General features: G+C 40.9%; 1 protein-coding gene across 2 annotated transcripts in view; it reads right to left on the reverse strand.

Moving 5' to 3' along the window:
- The window catches only part of col24a1 (collagen type XXIV alpha 1 chain), an 83,274-nt gene that overhangs the window by 18,292 nt on the left and 47,350 nt on the right, over positions 1-17,632 (reverse strand). For both annotated transcript variants that reach the window (XM_079350322.1, XM_079350321.1), the window contains exons 25-39: positions 16,524-16,577; positions 15,317-15,370; positions 12,468-12,521; positions 12,114-12,167; positions 9,059-9,112; positions 8,917-8,961; positions 7,747-7,791; positions 5,388-5,441; positions 4,668-4,721; positions 4,507-4,560; positions 4,183-4,236; positions 2,963-3,016; positions 2,526-2,633; positions 1,401-1,454; positions 966-1,073 (exon numbers count right to left, since the gene is read on the reverse strand). In XM_079350322.1, the coding sequence (XP_079206448.1) occupies positions 966-1,073; positions 1,401-1,454; positions 2,526-2,633; positions 2,963-3,016; positions 4,183-4,236; positions 4,507-4,560; positions 4,668-4,721; positions 5,388-5,441; positions 7,747-7,791; positions 8,917-8,961; positions 9,059-9,112; positions 12,114-12,167; positions 12,468-12,521; positions 15,317-15,370; positions 16,524-16,577 (900 nt within the window). The remainder of the gene's footprint in view (positions 1-965; positions 1,074-1,400; positions 1,455-2,525; positions 2,634-2,962; positions 3,017-4,182; positions 4,237-4,506; positions 4,561-4,667; positions 4,722-5,387; positions 5,442-7,746; positions 7,792-8,916; positions 8,962-9,058; positions 9,113-12,113; positions 12,168-12,467; positions 12,522-15,316; positions 15,371-16,523; positions 16,578-17,632) is intronic.

A 17,632-nucleotide genomic window follows, 5' to 3' on the forward strand; every position in this document is an offset into this window, starting at 1 on the left:
TTTCACACATTTATGACCCCCCTGAAAAAGGACAAAATTAAAGTTTGATATCATTTGGTTTCATGATGGTACCACCATACAGTACATACTCCTGAGGTTACAGTTAGACATTCATCCTCTCACACTGTTGTTCCTCAATTACTCTGCATACAATGCTGGAACTGCAAATCAACAGCGTGATTCCAACCCCACTCTATACATGATGATGGGAATGCTATTGTGATGTTTTATTCTTGACACTGTGAAACACATATTCTGCTGTCACCGGCCCACCATACTGAGTGAAACATGTAGACGGTAAAAACCCCAAACTGCTTTGTCTCTGGATTACCCGCTGTGAAACACAAACACTCTGGCAACCTGCCAGCTGCTGTCCATCAAACATCGACACACTGTACATACACATATACTCTGTAGACGTGGTGGATACATGTGCTGCCCTCTGGTTAGAGCTCTAGAGATCCCTCTTTTACACTGAACAGGATTGAAAATAATTTATCTGTCTATAAAGCTTTAAGAAAAAGTGACAAATAAGGCAGCAGAGGTACTGGACTTGATTCGTCTTTACCTTTTGGCACTGGTATGTAAAAAACCTGATGTTACTGATGTGTTATGTTTAATGTGATTGATGTTGTGTTTTCTTTTCATGGCTGCAGCAAGGGTAAAGAGCCTAACACATTTCTGACCATGTGGGACAAATAAAGTTCATCTTGAATCTTCAGTCAGACAAAGACAAACTGAAGCATTTCTAATCTTTCTCCATGCATTTTAAATCTTTCAGTAATTAACATCTCGAAACAGTTTGTTAAAAAAAAAAAATATGATGAGAACAAAAAACGATGATGATGATGATGATGATGATGATGATGATGTGTTATGTTGGACCTCAACGACTGGTTGAAAGTTTCAGTCGGATTATGAGACAGGACGACGTGATGGACTTAACAGGTAGAAAAGGAACTCACCAGTGGGCCTCGTGTTCCCCTGGCGCCTTTCAGCCCTGGCTCGCCTGATTGGCCAATGTCTCCTCTGGGCCCGATCTCGCCAGCAACACCTGGAGGACCTCTTTCTCCCTGGAAAGACAAACGACATCATTGTCAAAGAACACAAAGACTCAACATGAAGTTGACAGTCAGCACTCAATCAATCCTGAGTGATGGAACAAATCCATCAAAAAGCTCTAAACTGTTTGTTTTTTAGTCTTCGTTGAGTCCCTTCTTCTCTTAGAACTTCAGTCTTTTTCCGACAAGTGATAAATCAGCCAGGAAGCACAAAATCACTCTAAATGTGTCTCGTCACGTTAACACCTATGGGCCTTGGACTGTGTGGTCAAGCTTTCTCATGTTCGATGGCGAGGATCCAAACCGTACAAGAGAATATGTCGTGAATAAGTTTCTCACCTTCTTGCCGTGACGTCCTCGGTTCCCTGGAGGCCCTAGTTTTCCCTCTGGTCCCTGTAAAAGAACAAGAAGTTCAGCTTTACTTAAAACAATAAAAACTCTATCCTAGTCAAACTGCTATCTTGACTCTAAGGCCCTGTGTCTGCCTCGAGTTTTTTTCTGACTGCCTTTTCAATTGTTTTTTATGAGTATTCGCAGAGTGGCCGCCTGGAGAAAAAAGCACAGCTCCCAGCATCTATTAATTCCGAGCTCTCCACCTTTTTCATGTGGCCATCCCTTTGAAGAATCTAGCAGTCGGTCCTCTCCATTCATGGACTACATTTCAATTCTTGTTTATTCTTATTTCAACTGTGCATCCAGACAGAGCAATAAAATGTGTGAAAAAACAATACTACTAACAACTCAGAAGCTGTCTGCGTTTCTTATTTTATTCAGATTTATCTCTATACACATACTGTTTTGATCATTTGCATCCACATTTTGTGCATATAATTCATCTTGGTATATTTCTACCTTCTATTTATCTACTTTATTATTACTACTTATAATCTTACAAGATCAACTGCAAATTAAAGTTAATTAAGTATTCCTGTTGTCATTCAGAAGCTTTTTAGTGCACCATTTTTATGACACACAATTTATAAAGCAGCTTGTAAACCTGTCCGTCAAAACTTATGAGTGTGTGTACCCTGAAGCTTTTTGACTTCCTGACACCGGTGACCTTCCTGCCCCTCAACACAGATATCTCATCAGCAGCCGTCTCTCAAAACAAACAAGAGGAGAGGGAGACTTTGACAGACACCTCCCACACTGTGCCAAACATCTATCCATGTCTTCAAACTCTTACTGGCTTCAAAAGGTTTTTATCGAAGAGAAGGCTGACCCCTACTGGGATATGAAGGCATTGTTTAAACATCACATATTTCTGTAATCTGCTTCTCCAAGTTCATATTCTAGGTTTGATTTATTTCGCTTTGTGCTCATTCTCCATTCACCTCCAGCCTGTTTAAATCAAGCAGTCCATTTAGGCGCCCATGTCTTTTAATTGCAGCCGGTTTCAATGAAGGTTGCTTCATTATGTCATTTTATGTATTCTGCAGTCTGGAGACATTAAAATCAACTTACACGAAAGCCCTGTTTCCCAGGCCCTCCGGATGATCCTGGCGGCCCTGGGTCACCTTCAACACCTTTGTCCCCTGGCTCGCCGATTGGCCCACGCTCACCTGGCTCGCCCTGATAGTGTGACAGACACAGAGGAGAGTGAAACATATTTGTGTTGTAATATCCTAAGTTTCATATTCCCAACACAAAATGGTTAATTGGTCTTACAGCCTGCTGTATGTCAGAAGTCTGTAGTTCCATTTCCTTTAGTCTTTTATTCAAATTTAGATGAAGTGTGGAAGGATCAGAGGTTTGATGCACCTGCTGTAGTCAATTGTGGTTAACTTTTTCTGATCTGAACTAATATCGTGATAACTGAAACACTTTTGGCTGCATGCTTCATTTTTTTTCGAAGAACTGAAGTAAAATCGGAAAAAAAGGCCTTGTGTTGCTATGTTTACCTTGGGTCCATCTTTTCCTTGAGGGCCGTCTTCACCAGGGGGACCAGAAGGACCCTAACAAACATCAACGTTAAAGGCAGAATGAGCAAAACATTTTGTACATAAATACAGCAGAAATCCATTATATCCTCTGTAAATGTCTCTGAGTCATGACTGTCTTCAATGAGTGAGAAGCCTGAGCCCATTAGCTGTGTTGCTGTCCTTGCTGTGTTTACATCATGTTTACATGGACGAGACGGCCTTGTGTATAAAGCTGTTTTAGTCGTGGCTAGAGAAAAGAAGAATTGCCTACTCACTGCTTATGTGGATGTGACGTAAGTGTTTTTAGATCATTCTGTGTGAGCTTATGTGCAATATGAAGCTACAAGCTAACTTAAGCGTGATAACATTAGCCTGCTAACAACAATGCAGGACATTGTGCTTCATGGTGCTCAATTATAGCACGTTGTAATCCATAACTCCTCTGTGCAACTCGAGTGGAGGAGGGTTGGAGGTGTGCAGCTGAAGGAGAGCGAAGGTTGAAGAGTAGCGGAGAGGTCTGAGGTTTGTTTTGGTTTCATGTTGGTGCTAAAGGGCGACACCTACTGGATCAAAAAGTCACACATTCCTTTAAGAGCAGCACAGATTCACCATTGTTGTTCTTCGCATTATTAACAACATTTTAAGCCTGGAACAAGTTTGTGCAAATGAAGTGAAACTGTCATTAAAGCTATTTATACAGGACAAGAGAATGGATCAAATAACGTTTAGCAACAGAGCCATGATAACGAGATGCAGAAGTTCACACAAGGCTGAAGACATTATAATGCATTCTTATCTATGATAGTGGCTTAAACTGATGAACGATTCAGGGAAGAAGAATAAAAAACTTTATTGAGCCAGTAAACGTCATTTCAGTGAATATATGTATTAAGACACGAGCTCAGATTTTTCCAGTTCCAGCTCTCATATTCTCACACATATTGTTATCTTTGGGTTTACTAATTCAGTAACCGTGTTGAATCTGACTCTGTGAAAAGGGCAGAAGGTTCAGACTCAAGAAGTCCAACAGCTATTTATATAATCCATCAGACAAAAATAAGTCCACAGTTATGCTTTCTTTGGCCCAGGGGGGGATTAGGGATCCTCGTCAAAATGAAGGGGAGTAAATAAATGACCCGCAAAGATTTTCCTAAACACTGGAGAGGAAGGGATTAGTGTCTTAGTTAGGAGTAACTCACTCGTATTCCCTCCTGTCCCTGCTCCCCTTCAGCTCCTGGAAGCCCGATATCACCCTGCAGAGACACAAAACACAACACAGGAGGTTTAAAAACCCTTCAATGAGCATGCACGCTTTCCTCTACACTAAACACTGAAGTTAGACTCCACAATCAGCTGTTGTTTCACCTCAGGCTACAGTTACTGTATGCCAGCTATGCTGTGACTGAGCAAGTTCATGGCTTCTGACACTGCTGCAGGCAGGTAGGGACTGACGCTCCACATGACTAATTTCTTCTTGGACGCAGGCGGCGAGGCAGTAAAAATGATGGCAAGCTTGTACTGACCTTTAATCCTGTCTCTCCGATGGCCCCCGGTTCACCCTCTGCACCAGGTCCGCCCTGTAAGGATGAAACAGAGAAACCAGGGGCGACTTATGTTATAACAAGGAGTGTTAAATATGAAACTCAAACGGTTTCAATAAAATAGAAAAGAATCTTAAAAGTACTTCAAGTCCTTGTTCCCCATCAGGTCCAGCCTCTCCAGGAGGTCCTTTGGGTCCCTGCGAGATAAATAAGCCTCTTAATATGCTTTCAAGTTCAAATAAACTCATTAATGGAGTCACTAAACATAGTTGATCAGGGGGTTTAAACGCCCAAAAAAACATAATACACAACTGTAGCACATAAAGGCTGGACAAACACACAGTGAAATGTTGAGTCTGCAGAGTGGGGACGAGCCGAAAGCTGAAAATGCTTAGAGTCAAACTGAAGACAAGCCAAAAGCAAGATGAGACCCATAATGTAAACCTGGCCCTATTAAAACCTTCCTACCAAAGAAATATTTATATCTGATTGTTTGACATGTGTTATTTCCCTGAGGGTTCCCGTTGATTTCCAGGAAAATCAAGAACTTGAAGACCAATCCAAAAAGGGATGCACGAGGCACGGTGCTTCAAGGTGTGAACGACACAAAAGTTCGGAAAAAACAAAAACATGACTAAATAATTCCATCTCTCCCCTCGCTTAACAAGCAACAGAGTCTCTGATGTGTTTATTTTAAAACTCTTAATCCTGACAGCTTCTTGGGAAACATTCATGAGCATTCGTGATTGTGCAGATATTTTCCAGTCATTATAGGTTTCCCAATGAGTATTGCATGAGTATGTGTGCAGTTTCCTGAGGAGATGAATAACTCTGTACACACAACGAGAAGACAGCAGACTTACTGGTTCACCGTGGGGTCCTCTCTCTCCGGTGCTGCCAGAGATACCTGGTTTACCCTGAAAGCACACACGGACATCACACTCAGACATTCACTCATGTAAAGACAGGAAACAAGTCGGAGAAGACTGGAAATGTTCCTCTAATCATCATTATCGACATGATTAGTAAGGCAACCACAAAGAGGATGACTCAGTCTTTTCTGCTCTGCCTGATGTCTGCAGATATAATGCAGACATCCCTTTGTTGTCGTCCAAGAACGCTCTTTGCCAAGTTCACACATGAAAGCCTTACAGTCTGTTTGAATGTCTTCAGTCTGAACATACGCTTGCTTGTGTGAGCTGATTGGTTATTCCAAGCTTTGAGTTAACACAGACTGACAGATTTGGATTGAATGGATTCAGGAGTCTAAACCAAAGAGCACTTTGAAATCAATTGGTTTTATACGATTTCATTGAATTACATTTAATTCTTAAACCTCATTTAAGCTGAAAAAAATCATTGCGGTTTCTCTCATTTACGATGATGTCGAGACACAAATCAAAACAAAACAAAAAAAGAGCACCAAAAAAACCCAACAGAGACAGGTCAGGATGATTCTCAGTAAAAATCAATCGCACACTGTGGGAAAGAAGTTTGAGATGGTTGTCTTCATTTGTCCAGGAGAAACCAGAGTGACAATCTCGAGAGAGTGGAGCGAAAAAGCTAAACGCTGATTTTCCTGACCTTTTTGCGAAGGTTCAGTGGTCCAGTTTGGCATATGATGTCCGATGAAAGAGTAAAACATTACTCCTCGTAATCAAACACTGACTGATATTCACTACAGTATGTAAACATGACTACAAAGAAGAAAACTAGAGCTGCAAAATAAAGGCTTCAAATCTTCTGATTTAACAATCCACATTTAACACTGAGGTCCGTGGGCGATTTTCTTGCTGACAACATGAGTTTGGAAAATCACAGAATATAAAAAACTTCTATTCGATCTATTCATAAATAGTTTAGGGGGAGATTTGATTGGACACAAGATGGCGCTATGAGTCCAGAGGTGGACAGCGGAAATGCTGACGGAGGACGAGTTGCAACTCGTCCTAAGCCCCTGGTGTGTATTGATGCTTTTAGGCGCGCGTGAATGTGTGTGTGTTTGTGTGTGGAAACACGTGAGAGCACGAGGCTGCACGTCTGCTGAAAGCAACCCAAAGACGTCACGTGTGAACCTCCTACGAACAAAGATTGATAGCGAGGACAGCACCGGGGAAGCATGAGACAATTGTGGAGTAATATTTAAAAGTAAAATCAGAGTGATGTCCTTTTTTTTTTTTTTTTTTTAATCTTTAATCACTTTAAGGATCCAACAGCCAGATGTCAGGGATTACTTGAAAGGATGGTGTTTAACTGTATAACAAAAAAAGTTAAGGCAACACATTCATCAGTGGAAAATCCAGAGCAGCCAAACAACAGACTGTCATAATGTTTAATCATGTAGGTGATAGGCCATGCAGCTTTTCTTTGACTTGTGATCATCTTGAGGAAATCGTGCCACAAACAGATGAAACAAATGGCAGAAACACTCAGGAGATAAAAAAGACTGAACGATCAATCATCAAGGACTCTGGTTATGATTTTTGTTTTTACATGTTTTCACCATGTGTGGAGGCATCTATTGTTTTATTCTCTCACAGTTGCGACACATTTTAAAACTAAAATTTTTTCTCACGAGGGGTTAGTTAACGTCTCATCCTAAGTGGAGCCCAGCCAATAAATCATCTGGCTGATATCATGGACTGATATCATGGCTGCTCGCACATGAGTCTGTCAGTAAAGGAGTGAGGAGGGAGGACGGTGAAGAAAGGAGCGAGGAAACGAAAAATAAGGAAACAACACCTGACACACGTCAGCAGGAGGTACTATGACATCATTTCCCCACCAGAGGACACCAAGAATGTATTTTTCACTCTGCACCACCCTGCTCCAAACACATAAGATTGGCAATCGAGGTAAACGGTTAACCTCACAGAACCTCACGGAAGTATCTGACTATAGACTTTAGCTCTATGATGAGGTAATAGTTCCCAGCAACACACAGCACATGAGTGAAGGGGATTTACCTGTGCACGTGTTTTAAATACGAGTCAGGAAACACTGCTCAGCTGCTTCTTTAAACTTGGATTACTTCCTCTGGGGGGACTTTACTGGAGCACACTGCTCAAGCAATACTTACACATATTACAGGTGAAAAGAGGATGTGGAGGAATTTTTTTTTACGAGTCTGTGTTTTCTCGTGAAAGGTTTTGCTTGAGTTAGGAGGAAAATCAAATCTTTGAGAGGGACATTTCACCGACAAACAAGTTGAACGTTACTTACAGCTTTTCCTGCAGGGCCTCTTTCTCCTGGACTTCCAGCCTTTCCCTTTAACACAGAATCATTTTGTTAAATTAATTATAATCAATCCGAGTAATTCCTATTTCTTTAAAGAACGATGTAGGAACACATTGTGTTTTCATCTGTTCTGGGTTTCACACTGACATGAGTATATTCATAACGACACATCTGCCTGACGGAGAGGAATGTCTGCCTTGATTGGACACCTTAGGCGCCATGTCCATAGAGTGTTTTTGTCCGTTTTTGTCTGTGCGCTCGGAAGTGCTTGGATGAAACGTTCCTGCACTGAGAAGGAAAACGCTGCACATCCATCCTGCCTATATGACAACAGCCTGTCCACAAGGTCGCTGTACAGCACGACCGACACACGAAGGCGATGTGGGTGCAAGACACGATGCGTAGGCGACAAAACTACGGGGAATATTGTGAAAAGTTGAACAGTTTTTAACTTGAGCGCCCAGAGCAGCCGCACAAAGTGGATCAGAAATAAAAGGCGCTGGGAGCTGCACCTTTTCCTCCATGTGGCTGCTTTCTGCGGCAAACTCTCTCTCTCTCTCTTCATTATAAACAACTGAAAAAAAGATGCAGGCGCTTGGGGGGAAAAAAAAAAAAAAAAAAAAAAAAAAAAAAAAAAAAAAAAAAAAAAAAAAAGAGGTGGACATGAGGCTGCTTCACTTCTACATCAGTGATGATGTAGCCTATACTAATGACAAATGACAAAGATTAGTCATCAGCTAAACTCATTATTAATGAGGAAACAGGGTGAATCTTCACTGTGGCACAAATAATATACAAACCCGAAGCGCTTGTGCTGATCTTCCCATGAACTTTGGATAAATCATGTCTTTATAAAAACACATGGAGCTGGTTTGGTTCCGCTGGATTAAAAACATACAAAGTTCATCAGCAGCTCAGCTTTCCTCTTTAAAAATGACTTCACATGGGTATAATTAGATAGTAAAGCGAAAAGACAAAGGTCCAGTCTGCAACTAACAACTGATTACAGAGGCTAATAAATGTGCCTTTTCATTTTCAAGGGCCTCCATCCTGAAACGTGCACGACATAAAACATTTACAGAATCTTAAGCATGAAGGAAGTGTTGAAACTGTGTCAAATGTGACCTGCTGATGTTTACTACAGGATATACTTACAATAAATCCAGGCTCTCCTTTCTGTCCAATGTCTCCCCTCTCACCCTGCGAGGAACACATTTAAACACGTTTTAAAAAGTCATTAATATGTCAGGCAGGAAACAAAGGGAATGAACCGTTAATGCCTGGCATGCATGTTTACCTTGGTGCCCTCAGTGCCTGGTTCTCCTAGTGGGCCATCTGGACCCTGGGGCCCCTATGTGACAGCAACAAGAGACCCCTTAAAAACATCACTCAACAAAGAATACACAGCACAGGAAGACTTTAAGGATCAGTGTAAGAAGAATCAAATTAATAATAAATTATACCAATGCTTTTTGGCTTGTCACCTTCATCGGGGTCATCAAGAAACACATAGCACCCAACATTTAAATAGTTGAGGTACAATTTAATTCAATTCAAAAAAACGTTATTTGTCCCCGGTGGGCCAATTCAAATGAAGAAAAAAGGTCAAAGCTGTGAAAATTAGTGAATAAAGTTGTTCTTCATGCTGCAATTGTTGCTGGAGCATTTTGAAAACTCCCACAAACATTCCAAGAGTTTCTGGGCATTGTGGCACCACCACACAGGCAAAGTGATAAAGATCCTTGAATACATCCACACAGCCTTTTTTCTTTCCTGTCCACTCTTTCAGAGGTTATCCTCTTTAAGCCTATCTTTCACTCACATCTGGTCTCCTCTCTTTCACATTTTCTAACTTTAGTGGATCTCTATCTGCTCCCACTTTTGCCTAGCCAGAGCCCATGGCTTCCAGTCCATCTCCCATCCCTCTGAGGTCACTCTGCTCCCCTTTAAAGCTTCCAGGCAGACAAACTCAGCGTTGTCTTCCTTTGTTCCTTCCTGTAGCTCATCTGTCTTTGAAATCTTGGTTTTAATTGTAGGGTATTATCTGTGTTGACGTTTTTGGAGGTCACTGCACCCTGTGTTCCATCTTTGTCTCTGTCAGCTGAATCCTGTCATTTAGTAAACAGGCATAGTCAAGACACTGATTTAATACACTCATTACCATCACTAACAGAGATAAGGTAGTTACCCTGACAAGTTTGTCTGCAGTAGTTGTGATTTAATCATTACATTTTGTCCTTATTTCATGTCTTTACTTTTTTTCTAATAATAATTTGGTGTTCATTATCAAGGTTGTAGACCAGGCAACTGTTTTATCATTTACTTTTTAAATAATAAATCAGATTTGACTTTACTATATTATTTAGTATTTGCTTACTTGCACATAGCTCTCTCTCTTGCTCTCTCTCTCCCCCCAAATAAAAAATAAAGTGTTTCGAACTGAAATGAATTGACAATTTGGCAATATTTACATATGTGGCTATTTTATTCAACATTTGGTTTTTCGATTTAAGTTTAAGGTGAGTTTGTGTTACATAGTGAATACTACCATCTGCCTCTCCTCTTCTCATTCAGTAAAGCACACCCCTGTGTAATTAAACACTGGTTCCTGATCACCAGCCAGTATTGGCTAATACCCAAACACCAGCACAAATCACTGAGTCATGATTAAAATGGAGAAGATTCAAAAGAATATAGATGTTCTTCATAATTCAGAAGATGCACTTCCTGTTAGTTGAAGACTGTTACTAGCTTTGGAGCTGGTACAGCTGTGCATCAACAAGGGCAGGTGCACACAATATTATTTAGCTTCAGGATATGAGTTTTTTTTTTTTTAATTCATCACATGATAAAAATACACAAGTGGTGGTGCAGCTGCATTTTGCTTTCTTAAAAATGCATCCCACTGTAGGAGAACTCCTTCTCGACAGACCACAGTGTTGAGAAGATGCAATGTTCATGTCATCCAGCATGGCAAGGCAGGAAATGCAACCACAAACTCACGTACGTATAGATTACAGTAAACAACACAAGCTGTTGCATTTTAAATGAAGCCATGTGTTTCGATGGGCCACATTTCAAACAGGAGACGAGGAAGTAAACAGAAGATTAAAGGAAGTCAAGTGTGCATTATTGAGAGCGCTACTGCCATTTAGCCATGGCAGACGTACGAAGCACAATCAAACCCCCAGTTCATGGAGTATTTATAGTAAATAAACAGCTACCTGTCAGAGTGTGCTGCTGCAGGGGACCAATGAGTTATTTTCTGGTGAACAATAGAGAAACTGGCAGATATTAACAACCTGCAGAGTTCTGCACAACACTAAGAGGACCTGAACGCCTCACAGAAACATCGTACAGCTCAAAAACTTTTTCCATCAGATCAAACCTGGTTGACATGCAGATCCAACAATCTTTCAGGAAGAGTTAACAAGAAAAACTTTTTTTCTGAGAGGGACATTTGTTTTTTTGAAATACTCACTATCACTACAAATAAATACAGTAGCTGTAGGTACAGTGTCTTGACATGATGTAGCCACCGTTCACCCAAAATGATGTCCTGAATTAAATACAGTTCCAGAGGCTGACCTCTTTTGGACGGCCTGACCGATATGGGATTTTTTTATCAGTGAGGCTCTACTCTATCATTTTAATCAATTATCTTCAAAGGGGAACAAATTAGTTTCTGATCTTTTTGCGCCCTGTTTATCAATTGCCGTGTTCTTTATGTTCAAAGTGTAGTGCATCGATCACATATCTAAATAATGAAGAGAAGTTAAATTACATTTATTAAAAAAAAAGAAGCACAATGACTATAATACACAAAAATTTAAAATGTTTTATTTCTCTTCCTAAAACAAGACCCTCAAACTCAGATACAGTCTCTTTGACTTCTGACTCCAGACAGTTCAGATAGACTAAAGGGAAATGTGTTCAGCTACACTTTATACTCTACACTGTGAACCTCAGTTACTGCTGTTGAATTGTTCAGAAGCTCCTCGAGGCCCAACCACGACCACCATCATCATTATTCATTTCAGCTGAAGGTGTCATTCCTCGCTCAGCCACATGGTGTCTCACCAGTATCACAACACCAAATCCGTTTGACATTACCATCAAGTTTTCTCCCAAGGAGAGTCATTGGGTCTACGAGACAGTTGTTAAAGCCCATATAAAGAAGACCGACTCAAGTGGAAGGACAAGCACATGTTTCTTTAACTCCAGTTTATGAGAATGGAGTTGTGATGTGAAACAGACAAACCAAGGCTCGGATAAGGAACGTTTTCATGGTAAGTTGAAGTGCACTCACATACTAGTAAAGCCAATGTCCAAAAGATTAACGCAGCTCTTACCCTTCTGCCCTTTGCCCCGGCGATGCCTGGAACACCCCTTTGCCCCTGTGGACCCTGCGAGGAGAAAAAAGATAGATGACAGAAATAGTAAGACAAGACAGTGAGAATACAAGAAAAACTCGACATAACAAGACATCTGACTGCATCGCTTCACGTCATGTAAACCGTATGGATATACTGCACATGCATCAGCAGAACCCTGCAGAATCAGACAGTGAGGACAGACTGTTTACACAGCTCCCGAATAAATTGTGGTAAACTGGAAAAGTAAATAATACATTAATTACAAACACATTCAAATAAAGGTGCAGAGAATCAGTGTTTAAGCTTTGCAGATGGGTGTATGACACTTACAAGTGCACCTTGCATGCCGATGTCCCCCGGACTTCCTGGTAACCCTGGATAGCCCTGGACATCAAAACAGAAATAAGAGACAGTTTTAAAAAGTGGTTCAGAAACCATGTCACTGTTATTGGCATCTGCTACATCAGAAGTGGGAGCTGTTATCATCATACATATTGAACAAACACATTGTTGCATTTGTACTTCAAAATGTTAACAATCATTTGCAGACTAACATAAAAAAAAAGTGAGCAGAGCAGGGCTGTGCATTGAAAGCTGTTACATGTGTGACTGAGAAGGATTAAGATCAAAACTGTGTTTTATTTTCAAAGAGGACAATAGCTGGATGCCACAAGCACTTTTCACCACCAATTCTCAATCTGTTAGAAGCTATAAGGGAATCATACCACAATAGCAAACAGAGCTGGTCAAGACAAAAATGCTTCAGGTCTGCCAGGAAAAGTAAATCCATTCAAACTCTTTGTAAACTGAAACAGTTGAAAGAAAGATATTCGGATAGCCTAGCGGTGATGTTGGTACAACAGTGGCCGTGGGTTTGAGTCCAACCTCAGCCCTTTGATGCATCTCACCCCCCTCTCTCTCCCCCCAACATTTTCATTCTCTCTCCAGGTGTCCTATCTAATAAAGGCGAAAACTATCATCAAAGAAGTTCCACCCCTCACTAATGAGGCAGCATTCTAACTCACACTGTTTCACACAGATCATCACAAGTCCTTACATAAGTCACAAAATCAAACATTCAAACAAGCATTCACGCAAGTAATGATTCAATCATTGAACTATTTTGCCATCCAGCCACCAAATTAGTCATCCTCTCCCACAGCCAGCCAAACTGCTAGCCTGTCTGCAAGCCAGATAGGTCAGGACTTGGGCCCTAAGCCACAGGCATGAACTCCGTCCAAGGCTCCAGCACAGGAAAGGATTGCAGGCCAAATAGGGATGTAAAGAGACTAAATTTAATTTAGAAACAGTTCCAAACTGTCCAAATCATACGCATCTTAACTTCTAAATTCATATATATAATGCATGTTTTTATGACAGTCTGTCACACTAAGGAAACGTATGTGCAAAAATATGCAGTGGTAGCACTAAGAACAGAAAAAAAGATGACAACACAGTGTATGTGTACTGTCTTCAAAAAAAGATATTCTCAAGAAGGGTGGGAACACCGGCAATATGCTGAAACATCTTTCTGTGCAACATGAGCCGACATTCCAGGAATACCATATCTTTGACACTATACGCACGAGAGATACGACCAAGCAGCACGTCTGCTACAAAGGGCAAATAAGGGCCAATGTTAGAATAACCACAGGACTACACTCAACTGTAAAATAGTGCACACTTTAAGTCACATGCATGCTTTCTTCACAAACATTTTTCCACAAACTTGTGGACCAAGAAGCTCAATCAATAGAGATATAAGAATCCCTGTTATTAACCTGCACCACCGAACGTTCATCAAATCACACATCACAATGCATTGATTGAGGTAAAACAAATATCTCTCCATGGAAACGTCAATGAGAATTACACTCGAACAGAAAGATCTATTTTCAGTCTTTGCTGTGCTCGACTTGAGGTGTGCTCAACGATTGGTAAGGAAAAGATCGGTCCACTCACTATTGGTCATTGAGTTGAGTCCCTAAAATATTCACAATCTCATTTAGTTTACCTCCAAAGCATTTTTTTTTAAAATAATCACATTGCTGTCAAAACATTCCCACTCCAAACCACAACTGGGAATGAGATGGGATCATACGCCACTGGAGCTCTTTACTGACACAAGGTGAAAGCAGGAGTGATTTACTCTGACTAACCGCTTATGATGGAGCCAGGGGCGTGTCCAGAAGAGTGGCTTTAGCAGGCAAGGCCCCCCCTTAAAATCTTACAGGCCACCCTAGATGCTGCCCTGCAATCCTAAACTATGATTGGCTATTTGCTTAGTTAGAAGCACGACTTAAATTCCAATAAAGTATTTAGGTTGCATTTTTTGTTTTATTACAAAATCTCAATCTTGCACTTCTATTTCATATGACAGGAATGTAGGAATGAGTCGATAAAAATGTGCTTTCAAATTCTCACATAATGCTGAACATGCAGTAAACTAACTTTATTTCAGTCACATTGGCAATTAATGTCATTTTGGTACCTTAAATTGTGACTTTGGAAACACATCTGTTTTTCACAGGGAATTAATCACAGAAAATGTACATCATGGAGGATTTAGGATAAATGGAGATAGAAAGGGCAATCTAATTAAATTGTTAAACAAGGCGTGCATGCAAATGTTATGCTAGACTAAAAAGTCTGGACACACCCGTGGATGCAGCAGAATACACCACCCTTTGCTTTAGTTGAGATCTATTACAGATGCAAGAGTTTAAGACTGAATAGAGACATCGCAGACAACAAAGAGATTTGAAAAAGTCCTTTAGTAGTGCTAAAAAATAAAGTAAAAAAAGATGTTTTTGATCCCTTTTCCCTATTCTCATCATCAATGTGGGAAGACACATTAGCCATGGCTAAATTTTGCACGAATCTAAAAAAAAAGTCAACACTGATGAGTCTGGATGCTTTTAGGTCTGAAGAGTCTGCTTTCATTTCCATGAACAAAGCTTAGTGACTTTACAGCCAGAGCTGCTTCACTTCAGTCGGTTCAGTTTCAAATTAATCATCCTTTCATTAGTTTCCTGAAAAAAGGGTTCAAACCCTGGAAGGCTGTGGCGGCTTTGCAGTTTTCTTTGGACACATTTGTTAAAATACACAAAGGTCTGGAGTAAACCAACTTTCAGACAAGAAGCAGGACTCTGCAGTGTTTCCTGAGGGACTGTACTTACCCTTGGCCCCTTCTCCCCGATTGGACCTGTTGGACCCGCTGGTCCTCTGTCGCCCTAGGGAAAAACAGTAGGAGAGAAACAGAGTGAGAGCAGATCATTTCACCCTGACCTGAAACCTCAACACAGAGAAACACTCTCACATAGACTTCTCCTAATAAAGGCCAATGAAACTGGAGAGCTGCTCCTTAAACACAGACTGTTTGAGTGACAGCTGGTTGAGTGGTAAGCAGGTACTTTGAAACTCAGTTGGTGGCACTCTGCACAGTGTGTCAAAAGTAAAGGTAACTCTGTGTGTGCTGTAAAGCTGCTTGGGCCTCCACTCTTCACTCTCGAACTCGTGTCTCACTGATACTTAATCCTTTCTTGAACTGTGTTGCATTCACCGTGCAAGTACCCTTTCAAACTCCTCTGAGCACTTCTGTCTGACGCTGAGCAGAATAGTTCGAATGCTCTGTATTGGAAACGCAAGTCTTAATCTGAGAAAGGGAATTGAATTGATCCATCTTGTGAAAGGAATTTGAGGGCTGTCAGGGTATGGCTGGTGCTGACAGAGTGAACTCGGGGGGGGGGGAGGCGGAGGAGGAAAAGCAAGAGTTTGACAAGCAGACGGCTTCCCATCACAAGAACATGTTCTGACACACAGGGGGCGTCTGGAGAGGAATGAAAGAGGAACAAGTTTCCTATAAACAGAAGGAGGGAATAATGGAGATAGGCAGCAGACTGGAGGATTCTAATAGTTCATACATGGACTGGTGAGATAATTATTTACTTGATTTTGTTGCAGAGATCACTTTTAAAATCAACTTTTAATTATTGCATCACGGTTATTCATACACGACCTACACCTGTGTAGTTCTATGTTTTTTAACTTCATGCCATAGCTTAATATACAAGACAGTAACGATACTGAAACACAGTGTCCAGGCAATTTGTCTCAGCTTTTAAATATGAGTTTTCCCTGCTTGACTTGCCTGTCTCGTCAGAGAAGGAGGAGTGACAGGACGCATTAATGGTATCACCGCATTGACAGTGTTGTTATTGTCGTCGATGTGAGAGTGGTGAGCGCCTCTCTAAGCATTTGTTCAGGACCCTTCCAAGGCCTCAAGCCATGACTGCTTAACCCACCCCAAATTACAGGGGTCTGCAACTGACAAGCAGCCGGCTGATGCTGATTGACAGGCTAATGATAGAGAAACACACTCCTTACCTTTTCACCCGGAACTCCCATCACTCCAGCTATACCGATCAGGCCTAGCGGACCCTTCGAGAGGAGAGGCGGAGAGAAATAGAGAGCAAAGATGAGGGAGGAAAAAAGAGATTATAACACATCAGTGCGTGGGATTCTTCATTCAAGAAAAGTAAAAAAAATATATATATTGTTGTGAAAAAGAAAAAAAAAGTACTACTACTGTATGACACGGACAATGCAATAGGCTACTGATAACAATGTGATGCTTCAGTCAACAAATCAAAGTCTACAGGAAACCTTTATGCTCACCCCTGAAGAGTTATTTAAATATAATGACAAATGCTTTTGTTTTCATTATTCCAAATGTCCTCCACGTCTCATGATCGTCCTCAATCACGAGAGTATGACAAGGTGTAAACTGATTCATGCTTGAGTAAACAGTGAGAATAAAAGCAGATGACACTGAGGCGAGTAACTGGTGCAAACATTTTCTTCTCCTAAGATCCGTTTAGAAAAACACGTATGGAATTGATCATCCACCATAATGTAAACAAGATATCTAAAAAGATAGAAAATGTTCATAACCTTAAGATGTATCTCGAGCTTTTGTGAGTCTTGGACTATAACTATGTCGTCTGGCGGGAACATTCAGCACACATTGTGGACAAAAGCAATGATTGGGGATTATTAGTGGCATGATAAAGAAAACAGCAACTTAATAATTCAAAAAAAGATAACTAAAGAAGTCCTCATGCACCTATGTAAATATGAGAGTTATCAGAGGAGCATAACCACGACCAGATCTGTCGTCTGGGAGACGGGTTGTGGTTTGGACCAGTGCCCGTCTCTCCACTACACAATCCAGATCCAGAGTTAAACTGAAAGTTGGCTGGCCAGAGACATTTGGAAACAATTCAGAAAGAAGGGGAAGCTCTATGTTTCAAAACCTTCTGTTATGTTTTTGTGGAAGAATTTAAAGAAAACGTTGACGTGAAAACGATCGAAGTCAGTCGGCCAAACAGCAACATGTAGGTAACACGCTCCAAACCGTAGCCACAATACTGCACGTATGTGACACCACAGCACATGCAGGAAGCCACTTGGACACTGTAAACTACCAGGACATC

The sequence above is a fragment of the Symphodus melops genome (genome assembly GCF_947650265.1).
Source record: "Symphodus melops genome assembly, chromosome: 8".
Classification (NCBI taxonomy): Eukaryota; Metazoa; Chordata; class Actinopteri; order Labriformes; family Labridae; genus Symphodus; species Symphodus melops.